Source organism: Hemitrygon akajei, chromosome 6 (assembly GCF_048418815.1).
Source record: "Hemitrygon akajei chromosome 6, sHemAka1.3, whole genome shotgun sequence".
Taxonomy (NCBI): Eukaryota; Metazoa; Chordata; class Chondrichthyes; order Myliobatiformes; family Dasyatidae; genus Hemitrygon; species Hemitrygon akajei.
In genome coordinates, this window is record NC_133129.1 from 114,498,405 (window position 1) to 114,517,114 (window position 18,710).

The 18,710-nt window shown below is 40.5% G+C and overlaps 1 protein-coding gene across 1 annotated transcript in view; it reads right to left on the reverse strand.

Annotated features, from left to right (window-relative positions):
• LOC140729837 (mucin-6-like) overlaps window positions 1–18,710 on the reverse strand; it is a 432,642-nt gene that overhangs the window by 142,791 nt on the left and 271,141 nt on the right. Inside the window, exon 17 of the mRNA XM_073050050.1 lies at window positions 12,255–12,281. Within this exon, the coding sequence (XP_072906151.1) occupies window positions 12,255–12,281 (27 nt within the window). The remainder of the gene's footprint in view (window positions 1–12,254; window positions 12,282–18,710) is intronic.

Genomic DNA, 18,710 nt, shown 5'->3' on the forward strand with positions numbered 1-18,710 from the left:
GCATGCCCCCACCTCTTTTGCCTCCCTTCCTGTCCTTTCTGAAACATCTAAAATATCATTAGGAACAACCAGGGTAGGTCTTACATGAGGAGGGTAGAACAAAGGGAACTGAATACCGGTCCATAATTAATTGAAAATGGCATCACAGGTAGATAGGGTCGTAAAGAAAACTTTTGGCATATTGGCCTTCATAAATCAGAGTATTGAGTACAGGAGATAGGTTGAAGATGTACAAGATATTGGTGAGGCCTAATTTCAAAGTTCAAATTTATTATCAGAGTACATACATGTCACCACATACAACCCTGAGATTCTTTTTCCTGTGAGCATTGTGTGCAGTTTTGGTCACTGAATTACCGGAAGGATATTAATAAGGTTGAAAGAGTGCAGAGAAGGTTTACAAGGATGTTGTCGGGACTTGAGAAACTGAGTTACAGAGAAAGGTTGAATAGGTTAGGACTTTATTTCCTGGATCGTAGAAGAATGAGGGGAGATTTGATAGAGATATGTAAAATTACGATGGGTATAGATGGAGTGAATGTAAGCAGACTTTTTCCACTGAGGCCAGGGGAGAAAAAAACCAGAGGACATGGGTTAAGGGTGAAGGGGGAAAAGTTTAAAGGGAACATTAGTGGGGGCTTCTTCACACAGAGAGTGGTGGGAGTGTGGAATGAGCTGCCAGATGAAGTGGTAAATGCAGGTTCACTTTTAACATTTAAGAAAAACTTGGACAGGTGAGATGAGAGGTATATGGAGGGATATGGCCCAGGTGCAGGTCAGCGGGACTAGGCAGAAAAATGGTTCAGCACACCCAAGAAGGACAAAAAGGCCTGTTTCTGTGCTGTAATGTTCTATGGTTCATATTTAGCAAATCTATAGAACAGTAACTGTAAACAGGATCAATGAACAACAAACTGTGCAAATATAAATAAATAGCAATAAGTAACGAGAGCATGAACTATCAATGTCTTTCCTCAGATTAGGGAACCAAAACTGCACACAATACTCCAGATGTGGTCTCACCAAGCCCTTGTACAACTGCAGTAGAACCTCCCTGCTCCTGTACTCGAATCCTCTTGCTATGAATGCCAACATATCATTTGCCTTTTTCACCACCTGCTGTACCTGTATGCCCACTTTCAATGACTGGTGTACAATGACACTCAGGTCTCATTGCACCTCCCCTTTTCCTAATCGGCCACCATTCAAATAATAATCTGTTTTCCTGTTCTTGCCACCAAAGTGGATAACCTCACATTTATCCACATTAAATTGCATCTGCCATGAATTTGCCCACTCACCTAACCTATCCAAGTCACCCTGCATCCTCTTAGCATCCTCCTCACAGCTAACACCGCTGCCCAGCTTCGTGTCATCTGCAAACTTGGAGATGCTGCATTTAATTCCCTCGTCTAAATCATTAATATATATTGTACTGAGCCTTGCGGTACCCCATTAGTCACTGCCTGCCATTCTGAAAAGGTCCTGTTTATTCCCATTCTTTGCTTCCTGTCTGCCAATCAATTCTCTATCCACATCAATACCATACCCTCAATACCGTGTGCTTTAAGTTTGCACACTAGGGGGGATGTCGCATGATGACGTAGGATCAAGACGTGGAAATCCAGCTCTCCCGCAAAAAAACAGTAAAATAATGTTTAAGTGAAGAAAAGTTGGTAAATACTTTTTAAAAATTACTTATAAACTACTCAAGATTGTCTTAAGATAAGTCTACTAAACAGAAGCAGAAGAAAACTACTACTTTGAAGACAACACAAGTTGGAAAACAATCAAGGCTGGCCGCCATGTAAGAGCCTCAGGCTCAAGTGCATTTTACCTCTGGCGATACACAACAGGAAACTGCGGCAACATCAAACGTTTCCAAAAAAAAGAGCAACAGGAATTGCGCATGCGTGAAGGAAGGGGCATGCGCAAACACAAGCAACCCAAACTACAAATCCCAGCTATGATCGGAACTGAAAGCGAAAGTGAATATGAAGTGGAATCAGATTCTCTGAATAAATCAGACGAAGATGAAGAGACAAACAAAGAAGAGCAATAGGAAGAGGTTGGAGGTAATATTGGAGACATAAAAAAATCTTTGGTGCAAATAATGCATGAATTAAAAGCATTAAAAGTAATAAAATAGATATTAAAATATGAAGATAAAATGATAAAATGATGAAAAGACAGGACAAAATGAACAAGAAAATTAAAAACTTGGAAGAAACAACGGGAGACACCATTGATAGAGTGAATAAAATGGAAGATAATATTTCTGCCTGGACATCAGAAAGAAAACGGTTGTTGGAAAAAGTGGATGTACTTGAAAATTTTAGCAGACGAAACAATATTAAGCTTGTTGGACTTAAAGAAGGTATAGAGGGAGAGGATCCAATAAATTTTTTTTCAAAAATAGATTCTGGAAATTTTGGAAATGGAAGAAGGAACCCAGTTAATTGAAATTGAAAGGGCTCACAGAGCCTCAAGATCAAGACCTCAAGTTGATCAAAACCCATGATCAATCTTGATAAAATGCTTAAGATATCAAGATAAAGAAAAGATCTTGAAGGCGGCTGCCCAACATGCCAGAAAGAGAAATGGGCCATTGATGATAGAAGGGAAAACAATTCTTTTCTATCCTGATATAAGTTATGACCTTTTGAAGAGAAAGAAGGAATTTAACCCAGCGAAAAATGTTTTATGGGAAAAGGGTTATAAATTTCTATGGCGCCACCCGGCAACCCTGATAATTTTTTTGGATGACGGAAAAAGAAGATCTTTTACTGATTATCAGGATGCGGAAGAATTTGCACAAGAACTCCCAAATATTCGCTAACCACAGCCAAAGATTTAAAAGTGAAATGGATTAAAGATGAAGACAGGGACAGTGAATGGAGTTGATGGATGTTTAAGGACAGAAGAATATTTAAATATATTCTTAATTATATGATACAGGGGGAGAAAGGTAAAAATTTGAGAAATATTAATCGAGAGTAGTGATATTATTTTTTCTTCTCTTATATGTACTTTTTTATGTTACGGGGGAGCTGGGGGAACTTCGGATCGATTGCTACGGGATTCACGTGTGTAATCATGGCGATTGCCATGATCCGCACAACGGAGTGGGGTAATGTTGTGTTTTTTTTATTCACAACATTAGTAGGGGGGTATTTTGTTTTTTTTTCTTTATAATCTATTTTTCTTTAATCTTTCTTTCTTTGCCTGGACAATCGGGGGGGGGGGGGACACATAGCAACATGGAGAATTTTAAAATGATTCCCCAAGGTACTACGAAAGTTGAAAAGTTAGGTAAATAGACTGGAGTAACCCTGTTAAAAATAATGACTAATTCACTGAATTTTTAAAGTTTTAATGTTAATGGGCTTAATGGACCAGTGAAAAGAAAAAGAATTTTAACATACATTAAGAAAATGAAAATAGATATAGCTTTTAGCTGCATTCCATTTGAAAAATTACTTATCATTTAAGAGATAAATATGAAATATTTCTGAAAATTTAGCGCCCTTATTTACAAAAGATAGGATTAAAAATATAGGTGCTCCGAAGTTAAAATTATTGGTTATTTGGAGAAAGAAATAAATATATATACTAAAGTTATTATGAACTCCATGGAGCATGTGGGGATCTTCTGATATCCAGGCATTCTTTCTTTCTTTTTTTTTCTCTTTCTACAGGGATATGTCAGGGGGGAGGGGTTAATGGGAGGGGGGAAGGGTTGATAATTTTTTTTCCTTCTGTAACCATTTGAAAATTCAATAAAAAAAATTATAAAAAAAAAGTTTGCACACTAATCTCCTGTGTGAGACCTTGTCAAAAGCCTTTTGAAAATCCAAATATACCACATCCACTGGCTCGCCCCTATCCACTCTACCAGTTACATCTTCAAAAAATTCTACAAGATTTGTCAGACATGATTTTCCTTTCACAAATCCATGCTGACTTTGTCCAATGATTTCACCGCTTTCCAAATGTGCTGTTATCACATCTTCCATAACCAACTCTAGCATTTTCCCCACCACTGATGTCAGGCTAACCAGTCTATAATTCCCCGGTTTTTCTCTCCCTTCTTTTTTAAAAAGTGGGGTTATATTAGCCAGCCTCCAATCCTCAGGAACTAATCCAGAATCTAAGGAGTTTTGAAAAATGATCACTAATGCATCCACTATTTCTTGGGCTACTTCCTTAAGCACTCTGGGATGCAGATCATCTGGCCCTGGGGATTTATTTGCCTTCAATTTACCTAACACCACTTCCCTACTAACATGTATTTCCCTCTGTTCCTCCATCTCACTAGACCCTCGGTCCCCTACTATTTCCAGAAGATTATTTATGTCCTCCTTAGTGAAGATAGAACCAAAGTAGTTATTCAATTGGTCTGCAATGTCCTTGTTCCCCATGATCAATTCATCTGTTTCTGACTGTAAGGGACCTACATTTGTCTTAACCAAACTTTTTCTTTTCACATATCTATAAAAGCTTTTACAGTCAGTTTTTATGTTCCCTGCCAGCTTTCTCTCATAATCTTTTTTCCCTTTCCTAATTAAGCCCTTTGTCCTCCTCTGCTGGTCTCTGAATTTCTCCCAGTCCTCAGGTGTGCTGCTTTTTCTGGCTAATTTTGTATGTTTCTTCTTTGGACTTGATACTATCCCTAATTTCCCTTGTCAGCCACGGGTGCACTACCTTCCCTGGTTTATTCTTTTGCCAAACTGGGATGAACAATTGTTGTAGTTCATCCATGTGATCTTTAAATGCTTGCCATTGCATATCCACCGTCAACCTTTTAAGTATCATTTGCCAGTCTATCTCAGCTAATTCACATCTCATACCTTTAAAGTTACCCTTCTTTAAGTTCAGAACCTTTGTTTCTGAATTAACTATGTCGCTCTCCATCTTAATGAAGAATTCCACCATATTATGGTCGCTCTTACCCAAGGGGCCTCGCACGACAAGATTGCTAACTAACCCTTACTCGTTGCTCAATACCCAATCTAGAATGGCCTGCTCTCTAGTTGGTTCCTCAACATGTTGGTTCAGAAAATCATCCCGCATACATTCCAAGAAATCCTCTTCCTCAGCACCCTTACCAATTTGGTTCACCCAATCTATATGTAGATTGAAGTCACCCATTATAACTGCTGTTCCTTTATTGCACGCATTTCTAATTTCCTGTTTAATGCCATCCCCAACCTCACTGCTACTGTTAGGTGGCCTGTACATAACTCCCACCAGCGTTTTCTGCCCCTTAGTGTTATGCAGCTCTACCTATATCGATTCCACATCCTCCAGGCTAATGTCCTTCCTTTCTATTGCGTTAATCTCCTCTCTAACCAGCAACGTTACCCCACCTCCTTTTCTTTCCTGTCTATCCCTCCTGAATATTGAATATCCCTGGATGTTGAGCTCCCATCCTTGGTCACCCTGGAGCCATGTCTCTGTGATCCCAACTATATCATATTCATTAATAACTATCTGTGCATTCAGTTCATCCACCTTGTTATGAATGCTCCTCACATTGACACACAAAGCCTTCAGGCTTGTTTTTACAACACTCTTAGCCCTTATACAATTATGTTGAAAAGTGGCTCTTTTTGCTTTTTGCCCTGGATTTGTCTGTCTGCCACTTTTACTTTTCACCTTACTACTTTTTGCTTCTACCCTCATTTTACACCCCTCTGTCTCTCTGCACTTGTTCCCATCCCCCTGACACATTAGTTTAAATCCTCCTGAACAGCAGGACTTTCTTGACTTATTTCTATTTTCCTCTTCCTCGACCCTAACACCCTGGTTTCCTTCCCCTTGCCAACTCAGTTTAAACCCTCCCTAACAGCTATATTAAACAATCCCGCCAGGACATTAATACTCTTTGAGTTCAGGTGTAACCCATCATTTCTGTATAAGTCATGCCTTCCCCAAAATAGATCCCAGTGATCTAAGAATTTGAAGCCCTGCCCCCTGCACCAGTCACTTAGCCACACATTCATCTGCTTAATTCTGCTACTCTGACCATCATTAGCGTGTGGCTCAGGCAGTAATCCTGAGATTATTACTCTGGAGGTCTGGCTTTTCAATTTTCTTCCTAGCTCCCAGTAATTTTCCTTCATGACCTCCTCTCTTTTTCTGTCTATGTCATTTGTACCAACATGTACCAAGACTTCTGGTTGCTCGCCCTCTCTCCTGAGAAAACTCTGGACCTGATCCGAGATATCTCGTACCCTCGCACCAGGGAGGCAACCCACTATTTGGGTATCCTTGTCCGGCTCGCAGAATCTCTTGTCTGTTCCCCTCACGATGGAATCCCCTATAACGACGGCATTTCTCCTTGCTCTCTTGATCACGGCACTGGGCAGAGTGCCAGAGTCCCGTTCGTTGTGGTCTTCCTCTGTCTGGTCAACCTCTCCAACAGATTCCTGAGGGGGGCTGTCACGGAGGTGCCATCAACTATTTCTCTATAGGTACTATCGATCACCTCCTCACTTTCTCTAATAAGCTGAAGGTCATCAAGTTGTTGCTCACACGATCCCTAAGGAGCTCCATCTCATCTGGAGCAGATGTATTCCTGGGGGAGGCTGGGAGTCTCCCAAGGTCCCCGCATCTGGCACTCCAGGCACAACACTAATCCTAAATGCATAATCCTAATGCTACTGTTAGCTCTAAATAAATAAACCTGTAACCTACCACTTTACTGTAAGACTCAACCGTCGCAGGAAGCCTCTTCCCATTTCCGCCTAAGCCTGTTGAGCCAAAGCCCTATCACTCTGTACCCGTTCACTCCGCTGCCCGCTGGATATGGCGGTGTTCTTTTTAAATTTTCCACACTTTGAGGTCACACGCCTGCGCAGTCGTGCCTCTTTTATCCCAAGTAGTTTGAAAAAAAATCTGATCTTTTTCCCGAAAAACCGGCGACATACTCCTCTGCCTGCTTGCTGTGATTCAGATGCTGTGATGCTGTGCTGTATTTTTCTATGACTTCATTTAATTTTATCAGATTTTTTCTCTGACTTTATTTTATCAGATTCAGATGCTGTGCTGTATTTTTCTATGACTTTATTTAATAGGAATCTGAAGGGCAACTTTTTATCCAGGTTTTTGGAATAAGCTGGCAGAGGAAGTGGTTGAAGCAGGTACATGAACTTAGATACTTAAGACAGGTAGAAGGATCGGAAATGTTATGAATAATATGTGAATTGCTTAGGTGGGAATCCTAGTCCTATGGACGGGGTGGGCAGCAGGGCCTGGATCTCTGAGGTTTCACTTTGTGTGCAACAGCTTTGTTAGGGAACCAATAATGCAATGTTTCATTGGACCTGGGCATCAGTGTCAATAAATGACCTATCATTGTCAAAGGCTGGAGAGGCCAAATTTTCCAGATATCAGAGAATAACCATAAGAGCAGAGATATGAACTTCAGGTCCTTGAGGTAGTGCATTTCCATCTTCCCATGATTTCAAGGTATGCTCAAACAATGAGGGTGCTGTCTTATAGGGACAGATACACTTAAAAAGGCAGGTGTTGTCATGGACTGAAAGAAGGGAGAGGTTAAATGGGTGTTTCAGGGCCAGCAGACACAAACAAAAAACAAATCTCAAGATGCTGGAAATCAAAGTGGCCAGCAGACACATGAACACCTCCTCGTGTACAATGGAGTTATGTTTCAATACAGCATTAGGAAATTCAGGGAAGGGAATAGTGTCTATGACTTTCTCCGCAGTGAATATAGATTAAGTATACCACTTAAGACCACTTCCTTCCCCTGTGGCTGCATATTTTAATAACGATACTGATCCTTATGATACTCTACGCTTTCCCAATTACTTTTTTTCCTCTGATTATATTTATGGAAGTTCTTAGGATTCTCCCTTACCATATCTGCCAAACTTGTCTCATGCTTGATTTCTTTCTTAAATGTAGTATTACATTGAAGCAGGAAATTATAACATTATAATACAGAGTTTAATCTGGCATCCTCTGTAAGGAATCTTTGTGAATCCTTCCCGTCGAATGTTTGGGTTTTCTCTGGGTGCTCTGGTTTCCTTCCACAGTCCAAAAATGTACTGATTTGGTTAACTGGTCATTGTAAATTGTCCCATGATTGAGTTGGGGTTAGATCAGGATTGTTGGGGGTTGCTGGGCAGTGTGCCTCGAAGGGCCAGTCGGGCCTAGCCCGCGCTGTATCTCTAAATAAAATAAAGTGTACCACTACATCTTTTGTACTCAAAGAATACTCTTGATTCCAATTACCTATACCTGACTGACACAGCTGTTAGTTTATGATGAGACTATCAACATCTCTGGTAAAAGGAGGGTTCTGTAATCCTGCTAGCTTGCCCTTTTGCATGTTTAAAACTTTTCCACTTGCCAATTATCCCTTTATTTGCAAACAGCCTCTCCGACTCCATGTTTGCACTGTCCAATGTCATCCAGATGAGCCTTGTTCCAATTTAGAACTTCAGAGTTTGCCTGGTGGCCACTGATGGAGTAACAGCTCTCTGCTGGTGCTCCTGACTTACTTATTTTTGTCTCCAACTTTTTGAAATACTACTTTTAGACAGGTTATTGTATTACTACGACTACCAAAGCAGCTTTGGAAGCTATTACAGGTTCAATTCAAAAGCTTACTGAGGAATTTCAACAGTTCAGAAAAGAAGTGTCGGCTGATTCGCAACAAATCAGCACTGAAATTAAACAAATAGGTATGAAATTAGAAGATATTCAAGCAATTCTAACCAAGCATGATGAGAAGATAAAGGAACATGAGGTTATTACTATACTGGATGAGAGAATGAATGATTTGCAAAAGCTGTATGAAAAACAATCCAAGCCCAACAAAATACTGAGACGGAATCTTTGGACTTAAAGAGCAAAAGGAAGGAGATAATCCTGAAGAATTCTTTGCAAAACTTTTGATGGAATTGTTCCTTGATATTATAAAATCTCTGCCTTTGATTGATCGTGCTCACAGATTTCCTATCTACGGATTGACTTCAAAATCAAAACCAAGACCAGTAATTATATGCTTCCATGAATTTTAAATAAAGGATCATCTGAATTGTGTTGCCCATGGAAAAGGTATGATTGACTACCAAGATCAGAAGATTCGTATTGTTGAAGATTTTTCATCAGAAGTTAAGGCAGAACATGTTAAGTTTTTAAAAAGTTATGGCGGAGCTATACTGCCAAAATTTTAAGCCTTCTCTTTGTTCTCCGGCTCGACTGAGAATCGCAGTGCAAGATGGATCATTTAAATGGTTTTATACAAAGGAGCAGGCACAAGAATTTTTAGACTCAAAACATGACTGTATACATATATTGAATAGATTAAAAATCTTGCAAAAACAGTAGTACTATATATTTAAAAAATGACTGTTTAACATTTTTCAGTATGAATAATTGCACTTTTTGTTTGATAAACCTGTCTAAGCTTGTTTTTCTCTGTATATTATTTAGTCTTGGTTGGAACAGTAAATAACCTTGAATTCTTTGGAGCGGTTCTAAGGGGATGTTTTCAGTGGGGGTAGATAGCGGTTGTTCTTTGACTGTTTTTCTCTCTTTGGGAGGAGGAAAGGGGTTGGGGAGTTCTTTTTTTCTTGAAGCTGATTTGGGACTCCAGTCAATTCTGTTGCTTAGCTAATATATCTCGAGGTTTATTATTTGGGTTTAATATGCATTTCTCCGATTGCTACTTTAACCTTTCTTATAAATAGTTTTAAAAGGGATCAGAGTATTAATTTACTTAGTTTTAATGTGGAAGGGTTAAATCACCCCGTGAACAGAAATAAGATTTTTGCCTATATTAAAAAATGTAATGTACCAATTGTTTTTCTTCAAGAAACCCATGTACGTAAGTGCGATAATTTACGTCTTTTTAATCGATGGAGAGGGTCTCTTTTCCATTCCTCGTTTCAGGCCAAAGCCAGAGGGGTTTCTTTTATTCCTCTTATGGCCAGAAGGATGGTCTTGCTTAAATGGAAAGATGCGGCCCCTCCTTCTCACGCCTAATGGTTACGTGATGTGATGTCATGTTTAAATTTAGAGAAGGTTCAATGTTCAATTTCTGAATCTGGTCAAGACTTTCAAACGTTGTAGGGACCTTTTCTGAATTATTTTCAAAACCTTTGATTTGCTGTTAAAGCACAGATGATGACTAATATATTTTTCTTTACTAATCAGCTTCGATCTTGGTAGTGGGTTACATTTTATTTTAATGTTACAAATTAATCAATCTGTATGAATATAGGGTAAGAACTCTTTATATGCGATTTAGTATAATGTATTGATATATATTTTTTTGTACTCTGTATTCTTATATGTAAGTTAATAAAAATATTGGGAAAAAAGAATTTCCTATCACTTTCAATGTATATACTACTAAAACTCTCATGTGCTGTCTGTCTGTCTGTTTGTCACCTCCAATTAGTACAAACGGTGCGTTACAGCGGCACTTTTTTTTTGTTAAATCGACTTAAAATGTGCTAACTTACAGAATGCAGGCAAAGTTCAGGGTTATATATTTGTATAACATTGCTCATTTGCTAAAATCAACTGCCCCGTTTTCACCTGAGAGCCGATCCGCCATTATGGAAATTGGGACGCGACACCAAGACGCATGCACACGGCCAGCCTCAGCAGTGACACCAAAAGGGCAGGATACGCAAAAGGGCAGGATAACTCTATTTTGAATGGTCACATATCACCATCAGCAGGATTGGGACGGATCTAACTGCCACCCATCAATAAGAGATCATTAAATCTTATTGTAATGACGTACTTCTCTTTCAATATCTTTATTAGTTTCCTCATAAAGGAGTACAGAGTACAAGATATACAGGTTAAAAAAAAGTACCAAATACGTTGTATTAAAAATACAGTTACAACCACAAACCCTGTATTCATAAAAATTAAAATAAATCAAAATATTGAAATATAATAATTCTGTTATACAGAAAAAAAATCTAAACCCACTACCAAAGTCAGAGCTGTTAGGAAAAGCAAGAAAAAAGGAAAAAAAACCTTTATCATATAATAAAATATATTATTAGCCACCATCTGTACTTCTGCAACAAATCAAAGATTTTGAAAATACAGTAACTCAAAAATGGTCCTCACAATATATAAAAGTCTAGACTAGATTCAAAAACTGAACACTGGATCTTCTCTAAATTTAAGCATGACATAACTTCCAGAAATCCATATGACGTACCTCGAGACACCCATAAAACCCTTTGCTGCAGTAAAATGACAATGGTGACTAGTAACTACATCACGTCCATTTAGGAGAGCGCCAACCACATCATCAAGAATAATCAGCTTCCTTTGGTATTACTGCTTTGTATCTTCTATCCAGGCATTAGGGTAAAAAAAATATGGTCAGCCTAATTATGCCACATGGAAAGAGAAGGGGGACATTATGGTCAGGAGATGACGCCAAGGAGAGGGAGAGAACAAGAATCGGATGAGGCCAGGGCCGCACGACTCCAGGATTATAGTCAGGACAAAAAAGATGAGAGAAGAAGAGACAGAGGAGGAGAGGCATACACATCTCCAGAATGACAACAACAGGCACAGGAGGAGGAGAGAGGAAGAGACAAAGTCTCCAAGATCAGAGACAAAGCACAAACAGTAGAAGACATGAAGAGACGGCGCAAGAAAGGACTCCATGTCTCCAGAATGACAACAAGAGGCACAAGGCTGGCAGATCAACCAGAAATGTTGCCATCAGAAGTGTCCTTCGTTAAACGAGGAGGAGCTATATTTGCCTTGCTACGCATCTTTTTTCTTTAATAAACTGGTTTTTCTTCTTCAGTTTCCAAAGCAAAGCAATACCAATATAGCATTCAGGAAAATTTAATGTTCATTCTGGTTACATCAGACTGCACTACCTTTCTCTCAAAGGGTGCCCCAACAGGTCACCCCGTTGTCTAGTAACTATTTAAAAATAGACAGAATTAGAATCACTGGTTCCAAACTACTCCCCCACTGACACCCAAGTCACTTACTCTGCCTTATTTCCCAAGTATTGACCCTCTTTACTGGGCCATCTACTTACTGCCTGAGAAATGTTGCTTGTGTTAGAATCTCTTTGTAATAAGATCTAAATTACCCATTCTCTCATCATTTATAAACAAACTCAGTATAGATTTCTGGAAGCATCTGTTACAGATTAGATGTTACAGATCTGTTTGTCTGCTTAATACTTTGGATTATTTGGATAAAATAGATGAATCACTGCTTACCTTTAGGAGCACCTCTGAAAACAAATACTGGGAAAAAAAAATACACAATGAGGGGAGGCATAGTAGTGTAACAATTTATAATATGTGCAATCGGGGTTCAGTTTCTGCCATTGTGTGTACAGAGATTACAGTCAGCCCTCCTTATGCGCGAATTCAACCAACCGCGAATCGCGAAAACCCGGAAGTGCTCTTCCAGCACTTGTTTGAGCATGTACAGACTTCTTGTCATTATTTCCTAAACAATGCAGTATAACAACTATTTTATGTAGCATTTTACATTGTATTAGGTATTATAAGTAATCTAGAGATGATTTAAAGTATACGGGAGGATGTGCGTGGGTTATCGTGGATCGGGATCGAAAAAAATCGGAAATTTTCTTACTAAGTAAGTCAACAGGTACATCCGATTATTTAGCGTCAGTCAAATGTTTATCTTAGTATATGGTACATATTTCACCTTTCTATGCATATAAAACACTTAAGAACGTATGTTTCAGTGTCGGGTTCGATCTAGTGACAGACTGCTATCAAGTGCGCTCTCCACCGTGCCGGGTTGATGTGGAGGATCAAAAACCCAAAACCCGAAAACCCATTAATTAAACCACTGCGTTGCTTAGTAATAATCGTAGCTTTCATCGGGCCAGAGCCTTTCTCACTTTATTCTTTAAAATGGTTCCAATCGTTGACCGACGTAGCCTAACACTTTTCCAATGACCGATGGTGTCTCACCTCTTTCCGATCGATTTATTATTTCCACTTTATTTTCAATCGTGATTGTTTTCGTGAATAGAAACACTGCGGATTCAGAGCTCTGATGCCGGGTCCTAATGTCCACGGCACTGAGACAGGATAAATAAAGTCTGGGGCTCCACCGCATTGAGACAGGTTGAATAAGGGACTTGAGCATCCGCGAATTTTGGTATCCGCAAGGGGTCCCGGAACCAATCCCTCGCGGATAAGGAGGGCCGACTGTATATGCTTTCCCTGTAATTGTCTGCTTTCCTCCAGGTGCTCTGGTTCCCTCCACACTCCAAACATGTACAGATTAGTCGGGTTAGTAAATTGTTGACATGCTATGCTGGAACTGGAAGCATGGCAATACTCGGGGGCTGCCCTGAGCATATATGCAGGTTGTGTTGGTTGTTGACAAAAAGAACACATTCCACTTTTCGATGTATAGGTGACCAATGAAGCTAGTCTTAGAACATTTAGTATTTATTAATTTATTGGCAGGTGGCCACAGTGGCAAGATTTATTTATTGACCAAGGAATCCTTCCAGGGTCCCCATGAACATCAACGTCTCATTATTTAAAATAGAATTTTGTATTGAGCTATGAAAAGCATTTATTATGACCAGATAAATCAGGTTGGCTGTGTAATACCTGCAGATTTTCGACAAAGGAATGTTAATCTCTGCTCTTTGGTGACCCCCTGCAATAAATGTTGAAGGAAGGATAAGGATTTACAATGAGAGAATAAAACTATTTAGCATTGATTAATTTAGATGATGTGGCTACAGTGGCAGGGCCAGCATTTATTGTCCAAGGAGACCTTCTTCGAGAAACAACTAGCATCTGACTGTAGCTTTGCTACATCCATTCCCACTGAGAACTTTAAGGAACAGTTGAATGACATTCTCAATAACTCCAGATGAGATTGCTGATGTGCTGTGTTGTTGTGGGATCATGTGGGTCCTTGCAAGCCAGCCTTGATGTTCAGCACAGAGTTGCCAGGTTGGCCAAACAGTTTAAAGTGTGTCTGGTGTTGTTCACAGCATGCCCTGCACACTCTACACTTTCCCAGTCTTGGAACCCTGGCTTCATCGCAGACAGGTTTCTTTCGCTTCCTCAAGGCCAGTATGTACAGACATCAAATACTTCCCTTTACAGTGCCATCACATCACTGAAGAGAATAAACAACTTGCACGATCCATAGCTGCTGCAGGCTTTGATATTTCTGATAAAATTGGACAGATTTTCAGATAATACATCAATATTCACCTTCAAGGTACAAAATCAGTCAATAGTGAAGTTTCCAACACCATTCAGAACCCTCACTGTTGCTGGAGCTGAAAATGCTCTGCCAGAGTCAATGGGAACAAAGTTTTGATCATGGTACTGCTGGTTCTACAATGGAAACTGTAGTGTTTTCAATATTTCAGTAATACTGTAAATATATTGTTTGATTATGCATCCTTTGGTGGTTTAAGATTGCACTGATGAACCTCAGTGACTACTTATTAGAGGCAAAAAAAAAACAACGAAAAACAAAGAGAAAATCTGCAGATGATGGAAATCCAAGCAACACACACAAAACACTGGAGGAACTCAGCAGGCCAGGCAGCATCTATGGTTAAAAGTAAACAGTTGATGTTTCGGGCTGAGTCCTTTTATCAGAAACAAGATGAGAAGTCAGAGTAAGAAGGTGGGTGGAGGGGAGGAAGTACTAGGTGGTAGGTGAATCTGGGAGGGGGAGGGGTGAAGTAAAGAGCTGGGAAGTGTATTGGTGAAAGAGATAAACGTGGAGAAGGGAGAATCTGATGGGAGGGGACAAAAGGCCATGGAAGAACGAGAACAGGGAGGACCACCAGAGGGAGGTGATGGACAGGTAAAGAAATGAGGTGAGGGAGGGAAATGGGAATGATGAAGGCCAGGGAGCCACTACCAGAAGTTTGAGAAATCGATGTTCATGCCATCAGGTTGGAGGCTATCCAGGTGGAATATAACCTGAGTGTGGCCTCGTTGCTGCAGTAGAGGAGGCCATGTGCTGACATGATAGAATGGGAAGTGGAATTAAAATCAGTAGCCACTGGGAGATCCTGTTTTTTTCCCTCTGGCAGACAAAGTATAGGTGCTCACCGAAGCAGTTTCCCAATCTACGTTGTGTTTCACCAATAAGCAGGAACCCATACCAGGAGCACCGGGCACAGTATATGACCCCAACAGGCTCACAGGTGAAGTGTCGTCTCACCTGCAATGACTGTTTGGGGCCTGAATGGTAGCGAGGAAGGAGGTGTAGGGGCAGGTGTAGCCCTTGTCCCGCTTACAGGGTAAGTACCAGGAGGGAGATCAGTGGCATGGAATGAATGGACAAGGGAGTCAGGTAGGGAGCGATCCCCATGAAAAACAGAAAGTGGGGGCTGGTAGGGGAAAGATGTGTTTGGTGGTGGGATCCTGTTGGAGATGGTATCATAAGTTCCTGAGGATTATGTGCTGGACACTGAGGATGGTGGGGTGGTAGGTGAGGACAAAAGGAACCTAATGGGTTGGTGGGAGGATGGGGTGAGGGCAGATGTGTGTGAAATGGAAGAAATGTGGTTGAGGGCATCTTTGGTGGAGAAGGGGAAGCCCCCTTCTTTGAAGAAGGAGGACGTCTCCTTAATTCTGGAATGAAAGGCCTCATCCTGAGAGCAGATGCGGCAGAAACAGAGGAATTGAGAGAAGGGGGTGGCATTTGAAAGAAAACAACAAATACATTTTCTGGTAAGCGATCACACCCTTTTGGAGTCAACTTCTGAACGATCTGGCATTTTTGCGGTGTGAACTGAAGTCTTGAAGGAACAATATAGTTGTGGTGCGGCAGGCTCTGGGCTGAAGAGCAGAACAGCCAATGCATGGTCATTGCTGGAGCAGACCTGGAGCAAGCAGAGGCGAGGCGGAGCCTGGGCCTTTCTCCAAAAGTGAGGAAAGACCTGAGGTTTGATCGATTCAAGCACTAGATTGAACTGGAAAGGTCAAGTACAGGCCAAATCGTGGTCGTGCAGCCCAAGCACGAGAGCGAGGAGCAACCTTTGAGTAATATTGTAAATATATTGTTTGATAAAGCATTCTTTGTTTATATAATTGATTATTGTGGCTGAATTGAAGAATTATGGGTTATACTGTCTGTAAGAAGAATGTGAATGGCATATGTCATTACTGCATCACGTAGTATGTGAGTGTCTCACTAAAGAAAATTGTAGTAGCCAGAACATATTCTGGTTCCTGTGTTTCTCTTTTGATTAGTTTCTGGAGTTACAAAACATAACCGAAACAGTTCATGATATAACTGTGGAGACTGTGAAACCAACCCTCAACAGAGAATGCAGAATAGCGGTTACCAAACAACAGCTGATCTACATTTCACACATTGTATTTAGTCACAGAACTAAAGACTGTCCCATAGGCTGTGAAGTTCTTCTGAAGAAAAGTCAGAATATCAACCAGCAATGCTGCTGTCACTTGATCAGCAGCAGGCTCCCTCCAGCAACACTTGATAATTACTGCTTATAACTTTTAATGTTAGACACATTTACAAAGTCTCTGCAATTTCCAAGTACATTATGCTCTTGGACAAAGATGTTAATTCTGACTGAAGGTAACCCACTGCCAAATTTTAGAACATCATTAGGGATACCACTGGCTCCTGAAGCCTTTTTTGTTGTTGAGATATACCTAGTTCAGTTGTTGATCAGGATAGTGATAAACAGGCTAGATCAATAAGCTCCTGTGGGGATGAAGGTAAGAACAGTCATGGGGTGTGTGGAAAGTCTGTAGTGTTACTTCCCATGGCTGTTGATTCTCTTTCTGTCCTTGATGCTCATCTCCGCCCTTGATTCCCAGTAGGCCGAGGTACTGGATGATTTGTATCCTCAATGGCCTTGACAGAGCTGAAGAAACTAGCTGTTGGTGGGTTATTGGACCTCCTGTTTGCTTTCAACTTGCCACCTTTTTGGAGCACTTGTAACTCTTTGGAGTTACAACCTAGAACATAAAACAGTACAGCACAGAAACAGGTGCTTTGGCCCACAATGTTGTGCTAAACCAGCTTAGAAGTAAATTTTAAGACCCTTTTAACCAATCCCTCCTACCTACACAATGTCCATATCCCTCCAACTTCTTCATATTCACGTGCCTATCTAAATGTCTCTTACAAGCCTCTAGTGTAAGTTCTCTCATTGTTACTCTAATTATTCTTTGGTAGACCCCGGTGGTATCCAAGGCCAAATATCTTGAGGACACATTGCAACTGGCACTCATCAACATCCAGTGGAAAGGTGGATGAAGTATCTGGGACAGAAACCAAGCAGAATCTCTGTATGTTGCCAGGAATGGTGGAGGAAGTAGATATGATAAAGTTTAAATCATCTTTAGCAACCCGTGAGGTACAGGAGGACTGGAGGACAGCCAAAGTTCTTCTGCTGTTTAAGAAAGGCTATAAGAAACAAGGAAATTATAGGCTAGTGAGGCTGACATCAGTAGTGGGAGTTATTGGAGGTATTCTAAGAGACTGGATATATGAGTATTTGGATAGACAGAGATTGGTGAGAGATAGTTGGCATGAGTTCGTGCATGCTAGGTCATGTCTAACGAATCTTAGTTTTTCAAGGATGTTATCAGGAAAGAGGATGTTGCCTGTGTGGACTTTAGCAAGGTATTTGACAAGGTGTATGGGAGGTTGGTCAAGAAGGATCATTCACTTGGCCTTCAAGATGAGGTAGTATATTGGATTTGACATTGGCTTTGTGGGAGAAGCCAGAGAGTGGTAATAGACGGTTGCCTCTCTGACTGGAGGCCTGTGACATATGGTGTCCCGCAGGGATTGGAGTTGGGTCTGTTGTTGTTTGATCAATGATCTGGATGATAATGTGGTTAACTGGATGAGGAAATTTGTGGATGATACCAAGATTGGGGGAGTAATGGACAGCAAGGAAGACTATCAGATCTTGTAGTGGGATCTGGTTCAGCTGAAAAATGGCAGATACAATTTAATGCAGACAAGTGAAAGGTGTTGCACTTCAGTAAGACTAACTAGGTCATGCACAGTGAAGAGTAGGGCACGGAGAAATGTGACAAAACCAATGGATATGGGAATACAAGTCATTGAAAGTGGTGTCACAGGTAGAAATGGTCATAAAGAAGGCTTTTGGCATATTGGCCTTCACAGGTGATGGGATGTTATGTTGAAGTTGTATAAGATGCTGCTGAGGCCTAATTTGAAGTACCGTGTGCAGTTTTGGTCACCTACCTACAGGAAAGATGTAAATAAGACTAAAGACTACAGAGAAAATTTACAAGGATGTTGCCAGGTCTGAATGACTTAAGTTGTAAAGAAAGATAAAATAGGTTAGGACTTTATTCCCTGGAATATAGAAGATTAAGGAGAGTTTTGATAGAGGTATACAAAATTATGAGGGGTAGAGGGGTATTAGCAAGCAGGCTTTTTCAACTGAGGTTGCGTGAGACTACAACTAGAAATCATTGGTTAGGGGTGAAAGGTGAATGTTTAAGGAGAACATGAGGGGAGACTTCTTCACTTAGGGTGTTGAGAGTGTGGACTGAGCTGCCAGTGCAAGTAATAGATGCAATTTTGATTTCAATGTTTAAGAGAAGTTTGGATAGGTACATGGATGGGAGGGGTACAGAGGGCCACGGTCTGGGTGCAGGTTGATAGGACGAGGCAGTTTATATGGTTTG